We start from the raw sequence: 18,782 nt of genomic DNA, 5'->3' as shown, positions 1-18,782 counted from the left end.
ATCCCCTTAGTAAAGGTAATTTCAGGGTGTTGTTCCCAAAGCTATGCAGAGTATTAGGAAATGTTTTATTTACAAATGATTTGACTTTCTATTAAGTAACAATGGTATTGGCCTGACAAATTCAAATGAACTTTCTTCTTATATGCTCAGTTAAATTTTAAGATAAATTTGCAATTTCTTTGTTGGAATACGGACTTTATTACTAGACAGTTAAAGGGTCTGGAAAAGTCGATTTTCTTGATGGTAATACGTGGATAATTCCTTCAAAGTCTTAATGAAAATTGCAGATAGTAGATCCAAACATCACCTGCAATGCCAGCTACTGAGTTTTTAACTAGCTGTCATTTTTTTTAATAATTTCAAGTTACTGAGCTTTCAAATGCTTAATTACAATTAGAAGAAAACTTCATAGATGACAGGTAGAATGATGCTAGATGTGTGCTTGTTTTTTTCCAGTCATAATCACACATGCTTTAGAACCAAGCCCAGACTCAGCAGAAAACCCATAGGGATAGGCAGGGAAGTGTGTAGTGACAGACTGTTCCCTCAGGAACCAAGAGAGTTGAGGCCTCAGGACTCATGGGGGCTACATAGAAAAAGCATTCTTCTTGACAACACCATCAATAAGATTTGAAGGCCAGGACATACACAGGTTTTCATAACCTTTTCCATGGAAAGACAGAGAGGTTGAAGATTTTGAAAATCTGTGATGGAATTTCCATTTTGAATAAGTCTCAACCAGAAAGCAAGCTGCAGAGGAAGCATAAGACAATAAGACAACCACTTGGCCCACACAATACGAGCAAAGTCTGACAGTAAATGGAGTATCCATAGCATCTCTCAGCGAGGAGAAAATCACTATTGGCTTGAAATTCAGATTCACAGGAAGCAAGGTATGGGGAAACGTAAGATCTGCTGGATGGCTCACAACCTCCAGCCCTTCAGTTCCAGGGACTCCCATGCCCTCTTCTGGCCTCTAATGACACCAACACTCACATGCACATATCCACACACAGACACACATATACACAAAATAAATCTTTTTGAAACTTTAAAAAACAATGTGCTCAAACTACCAAACTTTAGTCTCACTTCTATCTTCATATATTAATTTTTAAATAGTTATTTATTTATTATTTATACACATGTGTGTGTTGCCTGCACGTATGTGGTCGACATGGGTACATGCATTGCTTGTGGAGGCTGGAAAAGGATGTTAGAATCCTTGGAATTACAGATGCACGTTAACCCACTGTAGGCACTGAGTATCAAACCTTAGTCCTCTGAAAAAGCAGAGGGTGCTCTTAACCACTTTGACATTTCTATGGGCCCCCACATATTAATTTTTAATAATTATTTTATATTTATTTGAGAGGGGCTGTGGATCCATGTTCCACAGCATGAGTGTGGACGTCAATCAGTTTTTTACCTCTTCCTCATGTATTCTGGGGCTTGAACTCAGCTCAACAGGTTTGACAGTTGTCACCTGTACCCACTCATCAGCCTATATATTCGTTTTTATTTTTCAATATCTGCCACCATTCAAGCATCCCACTGTTCTATATTTTACACTTTTATTGGTCTGGTTCTTGTTAATTTATGTTTTCTATGGATATGGACGTAACTACATAGGTATAGCAAGCCCAACAGAGTTCTTTTAGTAAACGTTCTTACTTGTGGGTATTTTATTTTCCTGGTATTATTGATTGCCTTGTTCCTTCCCTTGCTTAATTTCCCTGCCTCTGATAATTATTTCCTACATGCACCATTAGACTTATCAGAACACTCTCATTATTTTCCAAGCACATAGACCTTTAAGGTATCACTGCAGAGTCCTTGGAGTCCACACAGTGCACATGTTGCCCTGCGGTCATTGCTCTGGACACTTGCTGCTCCTGTACCATTTCTCATCCTGTCACTAACTGGAAACTGTTCAGCCCTTTGCTGTCCCTGTATGGTCCCTGGGTTCTGTCTGTTGCTGCTCCTTTTGGAGGTTAGTAACTTTCTGAACAAATCTTTGTGAGACTCACTTTTTAATGTCTTCTTTTTCCCCTAGAGAGTGTCTTTTCCTTTTTTAAATGTGTGTGATTATATTTACATGTTTGTGTTGACGTATGCATGTACAGCGGCAGTGTGTGTGCACATGTGTGTGAACACAGAGACTAGAAGCCAATGTCAAGGCTCAATTGTAACCAACCGTAGTTTTTAGAGGGGGCATGCCACTGAAACTGGAGCTCACTAATTTGGCAACGCTGGTCTACCTGCTGAACTCCAGGGACCCTCTTGTCTCCACTCTCCCAGCTTAGATGTTTAGGAATATGCTGCCATGCTTAGCTTTTATGTGGTTCTGGGGATCCAAACCCAAGTCTTCATGCTTGCATGACATGCAGTTTACCACTTAGCTACCACCCCAGTCCTTTTCTTGGAGACTATTTATAGTTTGATATGTCCATCTCTGATAACTTTTAGAAATTAAGTTAAAATTAACTTCATTGCTTTTACTGAGTTGAATACTTATCCAATAACATATATGTCAGATAGCAACAATAATTATTTTTGAAATATAATGTTTTTTCTCTATACATTGCTCTTTCCTGGATTTATATAACCTTGAGACTGGTATTTGAGAACTAACCTCCAACTTCTTATTTATCATTTTATAACTTTTTATTTTTTTATTGTTTGACTTTGACTTGGAAGTGATTTCTGACATCTGGATTTCACTACTTTGCAGCTTTATATCAGCTACTAAATTTTAATATTCTGAAGTTATTTCTCACTTAAGGTTCATTTTGTAACATCTCATTCATGTTTCTGAGGTGATAAAGTTTTGAACGCACAATGAGTTACAGTTATAGTTCATTTTCATTCAACGTCCTGTTGCCTTTTGACAGAGCCTTCTGTGGTTTAGTTATGGTCATCCGACACCTTGGCTCTAGGTCCCCATAGTCTTGCAATCCTTGTCTCTTGGCTCATATACAAGCCTGGGGCATGGGGAAGATTACTACCATGTATTTGAAGAGGTTAATAACTGGTGGACTGGCAATTAAGAAACAAGTCAAAATTGATGTGTGTGTGTGTGTGTGTGTGTGTGTGTGTGTGTGTGTAAATTTTTCATCAGGTTGTCTTGTCTCCAAGCCTCTTTTCTGTGTCTAGAAAATCAAAACCCATTCTTCATCCTGATTCCACAGAACCACACCAGCCCTGTAGTAATGGAAGCCGGTGTCCATAGAGAATAGTAAGTCAGCAAGTCACATACACAGGATTCAACTTTACTCCTTTCCCCCTTATTCTGTCTTTTCTCTGGGGTTTTGTGTCCATGTCTGGGGTTCTGTGCCACCTAAACCTCCCCTACTAGGAACCAAGTTGTTCAAATGCCCCAAGACTTTTTGAACCACCAATGAAGTCAATATTCCCGGCTGTGATAGAGGTAACAGGTGGAGGCTGTGACTGTCAGTGTTCAAGCAGGGAGTTTTTGACCAGCCCACTTAAAGAAGCAAATGGAATAATTGTAAGAAATACGATAAAAGAAACAACTCAGATCATTTTATGGTTTTTTCCTGAAGTGGGTGGGAACCACTGACACATTTGGCAAAGGGAACAGAGAAAGAGAAGGAAGAGAGATCAGATTACTCTGTTTCAGATGGCTCGGGCTCACCTGCTGGGTAGTTGCCTTCCTAGAACTTGGAGGATGGTGATCGCCATGCCCTGTGTGTCAGAACCATCCTCAGGGCTGGTACTGGAGTGAGACTCAGTCATCCTGTTCGTCAGTACAACAGTTTTTTAGATACTTTTACTCATTACTCAGAGGTAGGAATCTCAGTCACTCCTACTGGCAGTGCCTGCTTTTCTGTAAGAATAGAAAGACTTACCAGAACTCCGTGACTCCTGTGTATCGATGTAGGAAGGCTCCGGAGGTTGGCATTTGAGCTATCAGAATATATTAATTTATCTCCCATAAAAATAAAAATAGATCATTACTGATTCTCAAGTCATCTTGAGAATAAATATTAAAGCAAGAACTCAAGATGCCCTAGTGACCACTTACTTCTTCCAAACCTTGAAAGATTATCTTCAGATGGCTATTCAGAAGTCACTCAGGCATGAGGCTGCCTAGAACGCTTTATGTTACATGAACTCGTTATCCGTGCTTCCTGTGTCATTCTTACCATTGTCCTGCCTAGAACGCTTTATGTTACATGAACTCGTTATCCGTGCTTCCTGTGTCATTCTTACCATTGTCCTCACCAGATCACTTTCCACACCCATCCCTTTCTTCACTCCCTACTCCTTGAAGTCATTTCATAGATCCCGAGTCACTAGGGGTGAAAACGACCCAAGCAGCAAATCAGCCAGCAGGCTAAGGGCAGATGGGCTGTGGTAATAGCTGAACCAAAAGGGAGTGCCGGCATTCACTGGTGGTCAGGGAAGCAGCAAAGTGTTTTGTTTCTTTGCTTTAAGACCAAAGAGCTACGGAATAATCCTTTCTGTACACTGTGTGAATATGTGTCACTATGGCTGGTTTATTAAACAAGCCGATTGACCAGTAGCTGGACAGAATAAAGTTAAGTAGGAAAGTCAAACTGAGAATGATGGGCTGAGGCAGGGTGGAGTCAGAGGAGCCAGACCCAGGGGGAGCAAGAGACGAATGTGTTGTGCTAATAAAGGTCCCACCACGAGGCAGAGCATGAATTAGAAATATGGGTTAACTTAATATGTAAGAGCTAGTTAGTAGGGCCTGAGCTGTTGGCTGGTCATTTGTAAATAATAGTAAGGCTCTGATTATTTGAGAGTGGCCGCAGGACACGAAACCTCTGCCTACACTAAAGACTCCTTTAAAAACTGCTAGCTGGTGTGGAAACCTCTTATCTTTGTGTCTCCCTGTTCTACATAACTAGGGTGTTTAAATGTGGGACTAAATTCTAGAAATATAAATTTTATAGATTAGTTTCTTCCACAGTTAATATGCAGTAAGCATTATTTGGCCATCCTGGAATTAAATATGTTCATAGAAAGGCGATATTAGAAAAATGACAAATGCTTTGTTAACAAACCTCAATTTAATTGTTATTAAAAGAAAATTACAACTAATGTTCTTTGTAAGGATTTTTAATTATATGTATGTGTCTGTGGCTGTGCGACTGTATGCCACACGAGTGTAGCGTCTGCAGAGTCCAGGAAGAGATTGTCAGATCCCCTGGAGCTGGAGCTGTACTAAGCTATGGACTGCCCACCACAGATGCTGGGAGCTGAATTCAGGTCCTCTGCGAGAGCAGTGTGGGCTTTCATCCATTGAGCCAGTCCCTTAGCACTTTCAATAGTGTTCTTGATTTTTAGTATTAATACATATTACAGTTGTGCCTATCCTTTAAATATTAACACACCAATAACCCAGTAGACTACACCTGAAAATAAAGACCATAAGAGATAGGGAAAAGCTTTAACAAGAGACGCAGTTCAGAGGCTAAATGATTCCCTATTCTGTGTAAGTGCCTATGTTTTATCTCTGGTAATTTGAAGAGAAACAAAAGTAAATCTTGTAAAGTCTTTAACAGCCAAGTGTTATGTTTTGAGTTTGAATGTCTTCTCTTACACATCTGTAACATAAGGGCTGGCTTGTTGGGGTTTCTGTCCCTCCCAGTACCCCAACAGCCGGCAAGCAACAAAGAAAATCACACACAAGACTCCATAAGGTTAGAAACTGATTGGCCCATTAGGTCAGGCTTCTTGTTAACTCTTATAACTTATATTAACCCATTATTCTCATCTATGTTAGCCATAATGGCTCCGTACCTTTTCTCAGCTGGGCAAGTTACATGCTGCCTCTTTGGTGGTCTGCGCAGGAGTGGCTGAGAGAGCTTCTGCTTCCAGAATACTCCCAGTCTCTTTGCTCCACCCCTACTTCCTGTCTGGCTTTCCCGCCTATACTGCCTGCCTGGCCAATCAGCGTTTTATTAAAATATGATTGACAGAATATAGATAATTCTCCCGCACCATTTCCCTCTCTTTTTTTTTAAACAAAGGAAAATACCCATAATCCATTTGTTGGGAATGTGGGCGTAGTATTTCAGGCTACTTCCTGCTGGTTGGGGGCGCTGATAGTCTTAAGGGGACCTAAAGAAAATTTAGAGTTATAATCAAGTCATGACTGGAGTATCCTGTGAGTCTCGATCATCTCAGGCAGCAGTCTTGGATCAGTTCTGGATGTAGACCTCTGTCATCTGGGCCATCTGTTCCTATCAGAGATTTTTCAGGTGGCCTCCCTTGGTCAAAGGTGATTATTCTTAACTCTGAATAAATCCAGAGTCTCTCGTTTTCTGTGGAAACAAAAGCAAAATCTCTTCTCCAAAGTAACATACCTTTTGACTTCAGTTTTGAAGCCAAGGTATTTTCAAAATTCCTATCTTGGGTTAGTTCAGCAGCATTTATAAACAAAAGTCTTTTAGCAGTTGTTGCTCCTTCCTCAGCAATCAAACAATTTAAAGAGAGCATAATAGCATACAGTATGAAGATTCTCTGTGCATTTTCCATCTTTATGTGGCTTTATTTTAACCTCTATTTCTTTTATTTTTACTTTTACTTTTTGAGACAGGATCTTTGTATATCTTTGTCCTGGAATAACACTGTAGACCAGGTTGTCTTTGAACTCACAGAGATCCTCCTGTCTCTGCCTCCCCAGTGCTGGGATTAAAGGTGTATGCTACCACACCTTGAACTCACAGAGATCTGTCTCTGCCTCCCAGGCATTGGGATTAAAGGTGTGTACCACCACACCCAACTACTCTCTTTCTTTCCTTTTAACTTTAAGAACTTTAACTTTTAGCCTGCATATACACACTGTAAACCATTTAGAGGTTTTCTTCCTCTTTGAATCTCTCTTTACTGTATATTTTTCTTTTTCTGACCATATGAGTCTTTAATTTACTAAGCAATATGGAGAGCTGTGGCTTTGACGGCTAGATCCAGCTCATTCCTTAGCTTTTCAGCCTCAAGGCTGAGGTACCAGCCAGAGCTGTGGTTCACTGCCACAACTCTATAACGTTTCAAGGTCCTTGCTAGCAAGCAAGCAGCATCATCCTGCTCACAGATCACACTCAGTTGGACTGCCTGCCTGAAAGAGTCAGAGTTTGCCCTGGCAGGACAGCCCATAAAGCCGACATTTTAAAACAGCACAGCTTTTTTCCTGCTACAGCTTAAAACCGAAAAGCATGCATTAAGCTTTTCATCAACACCGTTTAAGTGTTTCGTGGCAGGACCTCTTAATGAGCTGCAAGGTTTTGCAGCTGAAGCTGAGTCAGGAAGCCTCTCTTAGATGAGAGCATTTGCTTGCCTTTAGCAAGCAGAGCAGAACCGAGAAATTGCTGCTACCAAGAAACCATGATTTACTCTATTCTTTCCCAAGCTTTCTCAAGCTTTCTGTGGATTCAGTTATCCACGTCTGGGCGCCATATGTAACATAAGGGCTGGCTTGTTGGGGTTTCTGTCCCTCCCAGTACCCCAACAGCCGGCAAGCAACAAAGAAAATCACACACAAGACTCCATAAGGTTATAAACTGATTGGCCCATTAGGTCAGGCTTCTTGTTAACTCTTACACATCCATGTACACTGCTCTAAACCAGTGCCTTAACTGGGTTTTGCACACACTTGAATTATCGTCCTGTGTTGCTGATAGACACAAATAGATGTGAAGCACGAATTCGAATGTAGTGTGTAAAAGAAAGATGGCGGATGACTTCTCATCCTTCAAGGAACCTGAGGCTGCAGGAGACACAGAAAATGACGCAGGCCTTCAAATTTATGATGCCACTTTAGAAGCCAGCTGAGAGCAGGGACTCGACTGGCTCCGGTGCTGCAGTTTACCCTCAGAATGAGGACTCAGCTATTAGTTCAAGGGGAATTAGTGTGATCAATGACAGTGCAGGCAGATTGAGTCGGCTGGAGCTTTGATCTGAGCTAGCATTCCCCGCATTTACCTTGGGATGGTTGTGCTATCTACTTAAGGAAAACAAGAATGAATGAGATTGTCCCTCCAAGTCCATTTATTTTCATCCTAGAATTTTATAAAAAGAAACACCCTTTGGGATGAAAATTCCTGCTGAAAGGTTAGAGCTGGATTTTGGGAGGATTGAGACCGTAATCATTTTTTCTAAAGGTTCCTGAAACTGGGCTTAGTTGAGGCAAAAAGGTAATGATACTTGTGACTTGGAGGCCATGGTATAAAAGATACCAAAACAGTACTTTGGAGGGGGAAAAAGTCTCATGACCTTGATCCCAAGGTGTATAGAATGGGAAGAAAAGAAAACAGAAAAATTTCTAAGCAGATGACAAACTGTAAGGATTAACTGGCTTTTATTTTGTTTGAGAGAAATGTCTGTTTTCTTTGTGAAACTCTATAGCAAGTATTTGAAGATAATGGCTTGGTACAGTATTCTCTCTGAAATAACATGTAATTTACTAAATACTACTTCAGAAAACCACCACAATATAGCAAAACAATAATCGCCTTAAAAATCATGGTGTTGTAGTAGGTTTGAATTTCAGTCCTCAGATCACAGAAAGACCCTTTAATTTTTTAAAAGCTGTAGGAAGTAGCTTTCTCTGTAGGGCCAGATAAGAATACGTGAACTGCCCTGTTCTGTCGTGTGAAATATTTACTCCACCCTTATGGTGTTGTTTGGAAGTCAGAGGAGGGTATTAAAAAGCCAGGTGAATTCCTCTCTGCTGGTTGACTTAGCAATGACAATGAGGAACTGCTGTTAAGAAGACTAAAGACTCTTCAGACAGAATTGTTCCTCGGGTGCACTCAAAGACAAAGCACTCTCTGTGGCTGTTTCATGGGAGGGTGGTTTGTATACCCTTAGAAGAGAGAGTTGCTTCTCTTCACTTTTTCTGAGATAAGGTCTCACTATGTAGCACTGGCAGATTGGAACTCAGTATGTAGACCTCAAACTCACAGAGATGCCCATGCCTCTGCCTCCTGGGAGATAGGTTGATGGGATTCAAGGTGTGTGCCACCACCCCTATCAGCTTAGTGGTTTCTCATAGAGTGAATGGAGCCAAAGTCTGCAATCTGAACACAAGCTTCTATGCCTTTCATCTACTATGGGAGGCTGTATTCCATCCCCAGCAACATGGAAGCTCTGTCCGCGATCACGGTCTCCATCCTTGGCACTTCCTGCAGAGACAGATGTTTCTTCCTTAGAATTACAGATGGTTTTATCTGTAGTTGTCTTAGTCTTGAGCTCATGCTTTATAAAACTAAAAGGAAAACACACTGTGCAACTGTCCTACAAAATCATAGCTTTTTATAAACCACATACACACACACGCACAAAACACTGAGGCACACATACCACACAGATATTTGTATGTGCTGCTTGTGTATGTGTGTGTATCCATGGATATGTGGACTCACACGCATATGTATATAGACGTGTGTGTGCATGGATGTAGGGTTAGAAATTGACATTAGGTATCTTCATCAATTGTTCCCCATCTTATTTTTTGAACTGGAGTCTCATAGTTCACCTGGCACTCACCAGTTCATCTAGACTGCCAGCCCACAGAGTGCCAGGGATCCTCCTGTCTCTGTCTCTCTAACATGTGGGCAGTGGGGATATAGACTCAGGTCTTACTGTTTGGGGAGCTAACACTTTGCCAGCTGAGTCATTTTCCTAGACCCTAAACTGTATTTTTTAATTTAAATAAGATTTTCATTCAGAAAAAAATGTGCCCCTCATAAACTACATGTAAAGTGCTTCTTAACAAGAGGAGAAATCACTAAGCATAAGGGTGGGCTGTGAGTTGTAGGATAGGGTTTAATGTACATGGATCTCTCACCCCCTACAATAGACTTTCAAAACCTTTCCCTGCCACACTTAGCCAAAAAAGAAGAAGAGGGATTAAATGCACTCCAGGACTGTCATCTTGCTCCAAGCCTGATGACCAGAGTCCTATCCCCAGGACCATCATGGTGAAAGAAGAAAACAGACTCCGACAAGCCATACCCTGATCTGTATACATTTACTATGCCAAGTATATGCCAGCCTCCTTTCCAATTAAATGAATGCATTTTTAAATATTTTAGAAAACAAAGTATCATCTCAGGCATGGCTACAGGTGTATTTATGGACAATCCCTTACCTTGCCTAAGGAATATTTTGGAAGATAGACTTTTCAAAGATGCTGTCCCAGAAAGAGTCAAGACAAATACAGTGATGAAATTTCTGGGGTGGAATGGGATATGAATCTAAAAATGAGTTTTTTTTCTTGAGTGCATATACTTGTGAGTGAGATTTCCATCTGTGTCTAGAAGACTTTTCATGAAAATATTATAGGGGAAAAAAAGCTTTTTCTGGTAGTTGCTTTCAAATTGATTAAAAAGAGGTTTTTGTGCCGTAAGAAAAATGTATCTTATGCTCTGTGGATGTTATTGCTCTAGCTGTGGGGCCTTTTGTGACAATTAATGGTTATTAGTTTTCCAGATCATCAAGCCAGAACAAACAGTAGGAATAAAAGTTGCCTGATTTCTCTTTCTCACCAGCTACGAGGTCCAATGAAATCCCTCCCTTAGTGCCCCCACTGCTGGAACAGAAGCACACTCCCAACCCGGTCAAAGATCAGCAAGCTGACCAAAACAGGAAAGGTGTGGAGCTCTGTCCTTCCTCCTCCATGTGCAGACACCTAAATGATGGCTTTCTAAAGATTCATACACATGATCCATTTCTCCAATGAGCATTTCCCAGAATACGGCAGCTCTGGTTAAACAGCCCGACTGCCATCCCTGCCCGTTCGTGGGGAATTTTATTCTTCTAACCAAAACAGGGTACAATGCTAACATTTTTGAAAGAACAAATTCCACCTTCGCCTTCCTGTGATTTGACACCAGAATTGTCCTGCTGACAAATTGGACTTATTCTTTCATTTCTGTCTTGATATTGGGAGGCACATCATCCTGTTCTTATAGTTGAAAGAGATAGATGACAGGAATTATCAGCCCCCACAGATCTTCTATTACATCTTCCCACAGTTCCGGGAATTCCATAAACATTAAATGAGTTAAGTGTAGAAAACCCATGAGGCCTGTCTATTCAAATAGCTAACTTCATTTTATTACCTAAACGCAATGGTTGCAGCCTCCTTTTTAAGAGAGACATTATTTTTGTCAACAAAGTTGTATTTAGAAGCCCAGAAAGATGTGGTGGAAGCAGAACCCTAACAGCAAGCCCTGACTCACCCTCTGATGCCTCCTCAGCACAGCCTGGGCAGTACAATTTCTCAGTGACCAACTTTCTGAAATTACATCATTCTAGCAAGTGGTGGCCGAATGTTTCCGTGTTATTTGGCTCAATACTTTTTCATAACTCATGGATTAATGATGAGAGAGGTCTTTGTCATCACAAGATGGGGAGTTTTGGCTAATAGGAAATTTTGAGGGAGATATTCCTTGAGGTAATAAAGAAGTATTGCACTTCATTGTGAATGGTGAACATGAAAGTGATGCTGTTCTTCCTTATAACTGAAAACAAGAATGCCAGCTGTTTCAGGGGAGCACTTAAAATCCATCTTTGAAGGGCTAGAGATAGCTCAGCGGTGAAGAGCACACACTACTTTTGCAGAGGACCAAGGTTTGTTTCAAGCACTCACACAGGAAGCCCCAGGGATCCAACATCCTCTTCTGAGTTCTGCAGGCACAACACACACATGCACACACCACAGTGACTCTACCTTTATCTTTTTAATATTTAACTTACAGAGATTGTGATAGCCCTTTTGTTTCAGATTTTGTGCCCAGGGTGCCGTGATCAAGAGGACTGCCATCATCATGTCATTTTCTTACACTGAAGTCACTTAGGTAGAAATTCATTGCTTTAAACACAGGGCCGCAGAGTGGAGTGGAACCTACAAAAGGAAAAACTTACCTTCAAGCTCATCTTTCCATATGAAGGACAAAGGCTTGGTGAGCCACAAATTTCTTCTTCTAGAGACTACATCTCTCTGCTTAGGACTAGCCATGGCTATAAGTTGAACAGGTGGGCAGTGACATACCCAAATTTGCCTTTCTCTTGTCCCACGTGTCAACATTAAAATGAAAATCTCTTGAGATTCTTGACTTGAAACAAGATCGCCTTGAACTCAGCAGTGGGTGCAATCATGGTATAAAGGAACTGTTAACGAACACATGCAGAAAACTGGAACCACACATATGGAGAGTCCAAATGTTGGGTCAGTAAGCAATCATAGATTTCTTTATTGTGTTGTTATGTCTCAGACTCTGTGCTTACTATGATGTGGGATTCCCCTCTGTATCCTGTGAATATCATTGGTTAATAAAGAAACTGTCTTGAGGCTGTGATAGGGTAGAATAGAGGTTGGCAGGGAAAAGTAAACTGAATGCTGGGAGAAAGGAGACATAGTCAGAGAGAAGCCATGTAGCCCCACCAAAGACAGACACCAGAACTTTACCCGATAAGCCACAGCCATGTGGTGATACACAGATTACTAGAAATGGGTTAAATTAACGTGTAAGAGTTAGTTAATAAGAAGACAGAGCTAATGGGCCAAGCAGTGATTTAATTAATATAGTTTCTGTGTGATTATTTCAGTTCTGGGTAGCCGGGATAAACAAGTAGCCTCTTACAATACTACTACAGGGATAAGACAGGAAGGTGGTAGATTTCTATGTTTTAACAATCTTTTAGAGAAAAATTCAAGCAGAAAAAATGGATGAGTTGCAAACGAAAAAGCCAGAATTTAAATCAGGTACCTGTGGGTGTGGAAATAAGTAGGCAATAGAAGTTAGGCCCAGGGCAAACCTCTAAAATATATTCACAGGCATGATGCGATTTACCTTAAACCACAACTAGTCTCAAATTTCGTATAGTTTGAAAGTAATTCATAATAATCATATGTATGTGTGTTCTTTTGAGTATTAAAAAGACTTGACTCTTATAAGTTACCAGACTAGTAGTATAGTTGAGAAGGTCCTTGAGCGTCTGCTCAGCGGGAATTTCTCTGTACCCCTCACCATGAAGCCCTGCTCACCTTTTCTACTTAGGCTTCTCTCTTTGCCTGTTTTATCTGAGTTTCTAGTCTCATTGTTTCATTTATGGTTATTTATTCTATAGTTTGAATAAGTTTTTTAAAGTTCTGTAGGCTGTGGTGATGGCTCAGTGGATAAGGTGCTTGTTGTACAAACATGAGAACCTGAGACTTGATTTCCAGAGCACACGTGAAATGCCAGGCGTGTTGGCACACATCTATAACCCCAGCACTTGGGAGGCAGACAGAGGAGAATCTCTGGTGCTCTCTGCGGCAAGCCTACCTAACAGTAAGCTTCGGATTCTGTGGGAGATGCTGTCTCAAACAGTAAGGTTGAAAGTAATAGTGGAAAACACCGATTTCAACCTCTGAGCTTTACACCCATGCCTACTTTTATGTGTATGCACACACACACACACACACAGACACACACACACACACACACACTTTTTAAAAAGTTTTACTCATGTGTATAATTTGATGTGCCACAGATGTTTTAATGTGTGTGTTTTGAGAATGAAAGCTGGTATTTAATCCTTTTTGTTGGAGGAGCCCACTTGTTGGTTCCGGCCACTCAGCCCCAAAATAATCACACAGAAGCCATATTATTTAAAGCACTGCTTGATCCATTAGCTCTAGCTTCTTATTGACTAGCTCTTACATATTAATTTACTCACTTCTATTAATTTGTGTATTGCCCCTTGGCTGTGGCTTACTGGCTAAAGTTCCAGCGTCTGTCTTTGGTGGGGCTACATGGTTTCTCTCCAATTCTGCCTCCTTTCTCCCAGCATTCACTTGAGTTTTCCCCACCTACCTAAGTTTCATGAGGTCTGTGTGTGTCTGTGACACCACATTCTTTTTTTGTTTTTTGATAAGAACAAGTTTAGGACTCTTCTCCATCTGAATAAATCTTACCTGCTATGACCCAGTTTCCACAGGTAACTACATCCCAACATCCTTGTGCTCAGAACTTCACAGAAGCATCTGGGCAGACTAGCTCATCCACAACAAAGATTTGCTTAGCATCAATATTCCAAACTAGAATACCCTGTTCTGTCCAAGCATCACAAACAAGTTGACAAAAAGTTAATCATAATTTTTTAATAAGTTTTACTCTCATCAATTATGTATGCTCCTGACTGACTGATGATATTCTCAATATCCTTGGAAATTAATTTTAGTGATATTAAAATTAATCTCTATTCTACCTCATGTTAATTTGTAATCATCATTAGGCATAGTTTTAATAAAGTGGATAATTTTCACACACTTAATTACCATTGTGGCATTTTAATTTGTGAATTGTCTTTATCTAAGTTTTTAATATCTAATTTTTCTTTGTATCTAATTTTCTTCCTTTAATTGTTTTATATTTAATTCCTTAATGGACATGAACTTTGTGGAATATGTATAAGGATAAAATAAATATTCCAGATACATAATGCATTGTTGAACACTCTTCACCTGCTCATGAGTCTTCTTGAGGAAGAAGTCTTCTTTCATAAAGAAAGAGTCCCTTCCTAGTCATTACTTCTTCTATATCAGGCTATGTTAGTTTATTGGTGTCTCCTTTATCTTCTTGTCTATTATTTTTTCCATGACAATACCATTTTAGGTTTGATACATTTTTAATATTTTCATAGACCACCTGAATTTTCTTTTAAAAAGTCAAAGGTGGGGACTAGTGGTGTGGGAGAATTGTCTGTATTCTGTCAATCATGTTTTGAATAAATGATGATTGGCCAGGGAGGAAGTAGAGGTGGGGCGATGAGAACAGGAGAATTTAGGAAGGAGGAAGTCCAGTCCCCTCATTCCATCCCAGATCACCAAAGAAGCAGGATGTGAGCTGCCCCACTGAGAAAAGTACTGAGCCATATGGCTAACATAGATAAGAATAACGGGTTAATATAAGCTACAAGAGCTAATAAGTAGTCTGAGCTAATGGGCCAATCAGTTTATAATCTTATGGAGATTTCTGTGTGATTTTCTCTGGGGCTTGCCAGCTGTGGGGAACTGGGCAGGACATAAACCCCAACAAGCAGGCCCCCTCATGTTACAGACTAGAGAGATGACCCAACAATTAAAAGCTTTTGTTGATCCTACCCAAGGACCTGGATGTGGTTGCTAGAACCTATGTCAGAAGGCTCTCAAATACCTGCAATTGTACCCTGGGTGAACGAAAAGTTTCCAGAGCCCAGAACTGACTTCATACAGGTTTGCAAGAACAGCAAACTGTCATCTGGATGAAGAGGGAGTGTGGAGGTTTGAGGAAGGAGGAAGCAAAGGTTTCAAAGACTATGTATACAGTGGGAATTGTGTGCTGAATGTCTGAAGATTAATTGTAGGAGACAAAAGAGTCAGAAAATTGCAGTAACTTGGGATGAAACTGTCACAGGTAGACTGGGTATTACTCGTGGGTTATAAAATGTGGGGGAACCAGTTACATCTGCACATTAGAGAGGTTTTGTGGCAAGGGGATGTAATAGAAAGGTAGGAAAGGCTTCGAAAAGAGCAAAAGGGGTCCATTAATAGTAAATATGTGTTGAATGAGTGAGTGAATGAATGAATAAATGAATGCACAGTGAGTGGACAAGATTACCAGCAGCATAGTAGTGTTGACCTTGGAGGGCGACTCTTTCAGTTGCATAGTAGACATGGGAAATATATATCAATAGGAAACATCTGGTATCAATTATTCACTCAAAGTATCAACTATTTAAATCTGATCTTTTAATTTGTTTTTCAAAGCCAACTCTTGGTATTATGTAGATAATAACTTTTTTTTGGTTTTTCGAGATAATAACTTTTTAAATGACTAGAGAGTTGAATTCTTTATCCTTTTATTAATGATTGCAATTTCCCAGTGATTTTGTTTTACTTTGTTTAGGTAGCTAGAAAATTATAAATCCTGAAAAATACAAACAATTTTGTACCTCAACTTCTAATAATTGCATTATTTATTTACATATTTGGATATCTATTGGTCAGGACATCTAGAGATAAGCTAAACTGATTGAAAGAACTTCTGTTTTGTGCTTGATGATGGAGGTGGGCTAATATGTCAACAAATGAGTTCAGTAACATTAAACTTAAGAAAGACACAGTCCAGCCCTATTTTAAAGTGGTTTCTAAGAATCATTAGGAACTTTGGGGAGACAACCTTTAGTTCATGTTAAAGTCCTGGGCAGATTGTTTGACTCACAGACATATGATCCATTCATGTGTCACATGACATTAGTCATTCCATACTTTGGAGTCATCTGTGGAATGGAAACCATTTGGATAGGATGTTATTTTTTTAAATAATACTTAAATTTATTTGCTACATTTGACACAGTTTCTAAAAGTATTTATGGCACAAATAAGTTTCACATTTTATTACTTATTAAAATACTTAATTTTACCTTATATTTAAAGACAATCCTGAGACACTATAAAATCTATGTAAAATATTTAGTTATAGCCATCAATGCATACTTAATGAGCCAAAAAACGAACATATTTCAGACTGTCATCAGGAATGATGGTTGTTCAGCTGTGTGACTTTGGGGACATTATCTTACTGAGGTTCATCTGTATTTAAAAGTGGGGGTGGACTGAGTGAACGGCAATGTAACCCCATCTCTAGTACCCTGCCAGTTTGTGTATAGACACCCTTCCAGCTTTATTCTACAAGCAAAAGTGCATAAATCTAAGAGAAATATTCCTTGTAAGGCCCAGATAACCATATCCTATGGTCTTGGAAGATTCAGACTGGATTGTGAAAACAACAAGTAAATAAACTTCTCTGAGAGCTCACAGGACTTGGTGCCATGATCAGCTGAACTGAAATACATCAGGCCCTGAATTGTCCTAAGTTGCACTAAAAGGTTGTAGACGCACCAGCCTGGTTGCTTTGTGTGGTTCACCTAGAACTCTGAGTCTCCAAAGCACTGAGTGGAGGGCCAGAGGCCCTGAATCTGAGCTTCCATCGGCCACATAACTGTGATCTGCAGTCATTTAATCTTTGCAGACACCAGTCTTGATATGTGTAAGAGAGACTCTTCTTGATTTAACTCAAGTTTCATGTCAGAAAGCTCGGATGAGTACTCTTTGATAAAATTAATCCCTGTAGTCATTATTCCTTAATACAACTGCTAGAATATAGCTTGAATTTTGCAAGGATTTATCCTCTCAAGTATTTATCCTCTCAAGTATTGTGAAGAATTAGCATGTGTGACCTCATTCAGGTTTAGGTTCAGACTCTAGAGAGCTGGGTAGCTAGTCCAACACACGTAGTGGGTGGCAGAGTCTCAGCTGGACCCCAGGCCCTCTGATTCCTCAGCTGTCTTCTCTGTAGGACACATTTCCTTTTATTAAATCTAGAATTCACACTGTTGCTTCTTAAGTGTTCTGTCAGAATTCTAGCAATTCACATTATGAGATTCTGTGGTCCCTCACTCTCGTGGGGTTCAGCCTTGGAATGGCTTCTTTAGAGTTTTTAATAGTTTCAATGACTCAGTTCATGTGTATGTTCAATAGTTTCTGGAAAACCCCATCTAACATGTATCCCTTCTTCTCCCGATTCTCTTCCAGACAGCAGCTCTGTGGATGAAAAGGTTTTAATCACACTTTTTTTCTTCTCTCCCAACGGATCTTGTCTTTTGTACCTGTTCGTTTGTGACCTGTTGGCCTTGTTTTGGTTTCTCTGCTGAGTTGTGGAAAATGCATGTCTCCCCGGCTTTCCATTCTTTGTCCTTTAAGTGTCCCCCAGTGTGTCGCATTTATGAAGGGGTTACACCTTGCCAGCTGTGCTTACTTAGCTTATACTCGCCAACTCAGGGGTCTGCTACGGTCAAACACCGGCATCTGTTCTCAGGTCTGGCTAAGTCCAGACCTTCCTGGCTGATCCATGGTCTCCCCTGCAACCTGTCAAGTGTTAAGGGCAAAGAGTACTTGGAACATGATGCATTTCCAGTGCTTTTGTTTAAATGCAGCTAATCTCAAAACTGCCCTCCCCCTCAAAAAAACACAGCTTTGACTTGGAGCTGACCCTGCTTAGCATTCGTCATCATAGGTGCTCCCCATCATCATAGGCGCTCCCCGTGTAGCGCAGTCAGCCTGTGTCCCCCAGTCTGCCGCCTGTAGCTGTACTATGCTAAACACCTGTTTGTTTTGTTTTCTTGTGATTCGTTTAAGGCTCGCATAGTAAGTGGCAATGATTTGGATGCTTCCAAATTCTCCGCACTCCAGGTCTTTGGTGGGTAAGTATGTCTGAATTTCTCTAATTCATTCCACACACCAGTAGCACTTGGCTGTCTTCCCAATATAGACTTTTGAAGGCAAGGTGTTTGCATGATGATGGTGGTGGTATGGCCAGCCTTGTGGGTTTTTTTTTTTAACAGTAATAGCTTTGCCTTTAACCACCTGCTCCTTTGTTTTCTTAATTAACAATATATCTGACTATATATGTGTGTAGTTTCATGTGGACATATGCAAGAAAGAGAGGACTGATATTACCACACCACCATAGATCCTAACACCATCACTTCATTCCTAAACACAGCCATGCCATCGTACACTGCTGGCATCTGACCAGCTTTTCATTCTGCTTCTTTGCATGTTACTTATGCATGAATATTTTTGCATATCAATAGACCAATGGATATAACCATTATTTTTCATACAACAAAGGATTGCATGAATGAGCTAGCAAGTGTTTAACACTTAATCATAAACATAACAAATACCCAAATAAGGA

At 40.2% G+C, this 18,782-nt stretch overlaps 1 protein-coding gene across 4 annotated transcripts in view; it reads left to right on the top strand.

Annotated features, from left to right (window-relative positions):
• The window catches only part of Unc13c (unc-13 homolog C), a 445,873-nt gene that overhangs the window by 101,670 nt on the left and 325,421 nt on the right, over window positions 1–18,782 (top strand). For all 4 annotated transcript variants that reach the window (XM_087905372.1, XM_087905373.1, XM_087905375.1 and 1 more), the window contains 2 exons: window positions 17,618–17,640; window positions 18,221–18,285. In XM_087905372.1, the coding sequence (XP_087761498.1) occupies window positions 17,618–17,640; window positions 18,221–18,285 (88 nt within the window). The remainder of the gene's footprint in view (window positions 1–17,617; window positions 17,641–18,220; window positions 18,286–18,782) is intronic.

Source organism: Myodes glareolus, chromosome 4 (genome assembly GCF_982192425.1).
Source record: "Myodes glareolus chromosome 4, mMyoGla1.1, whole genome shotgun sequence".
Lineage (NCBI taxonomy): Eukaryota > Metazoa > Chordata > Mammalia > Rodentia > Cricetidae > Myodes > Myodes glareolus.
This window is presented reverse-complemented; position numbering and strand designations above follow the sequence as displayed.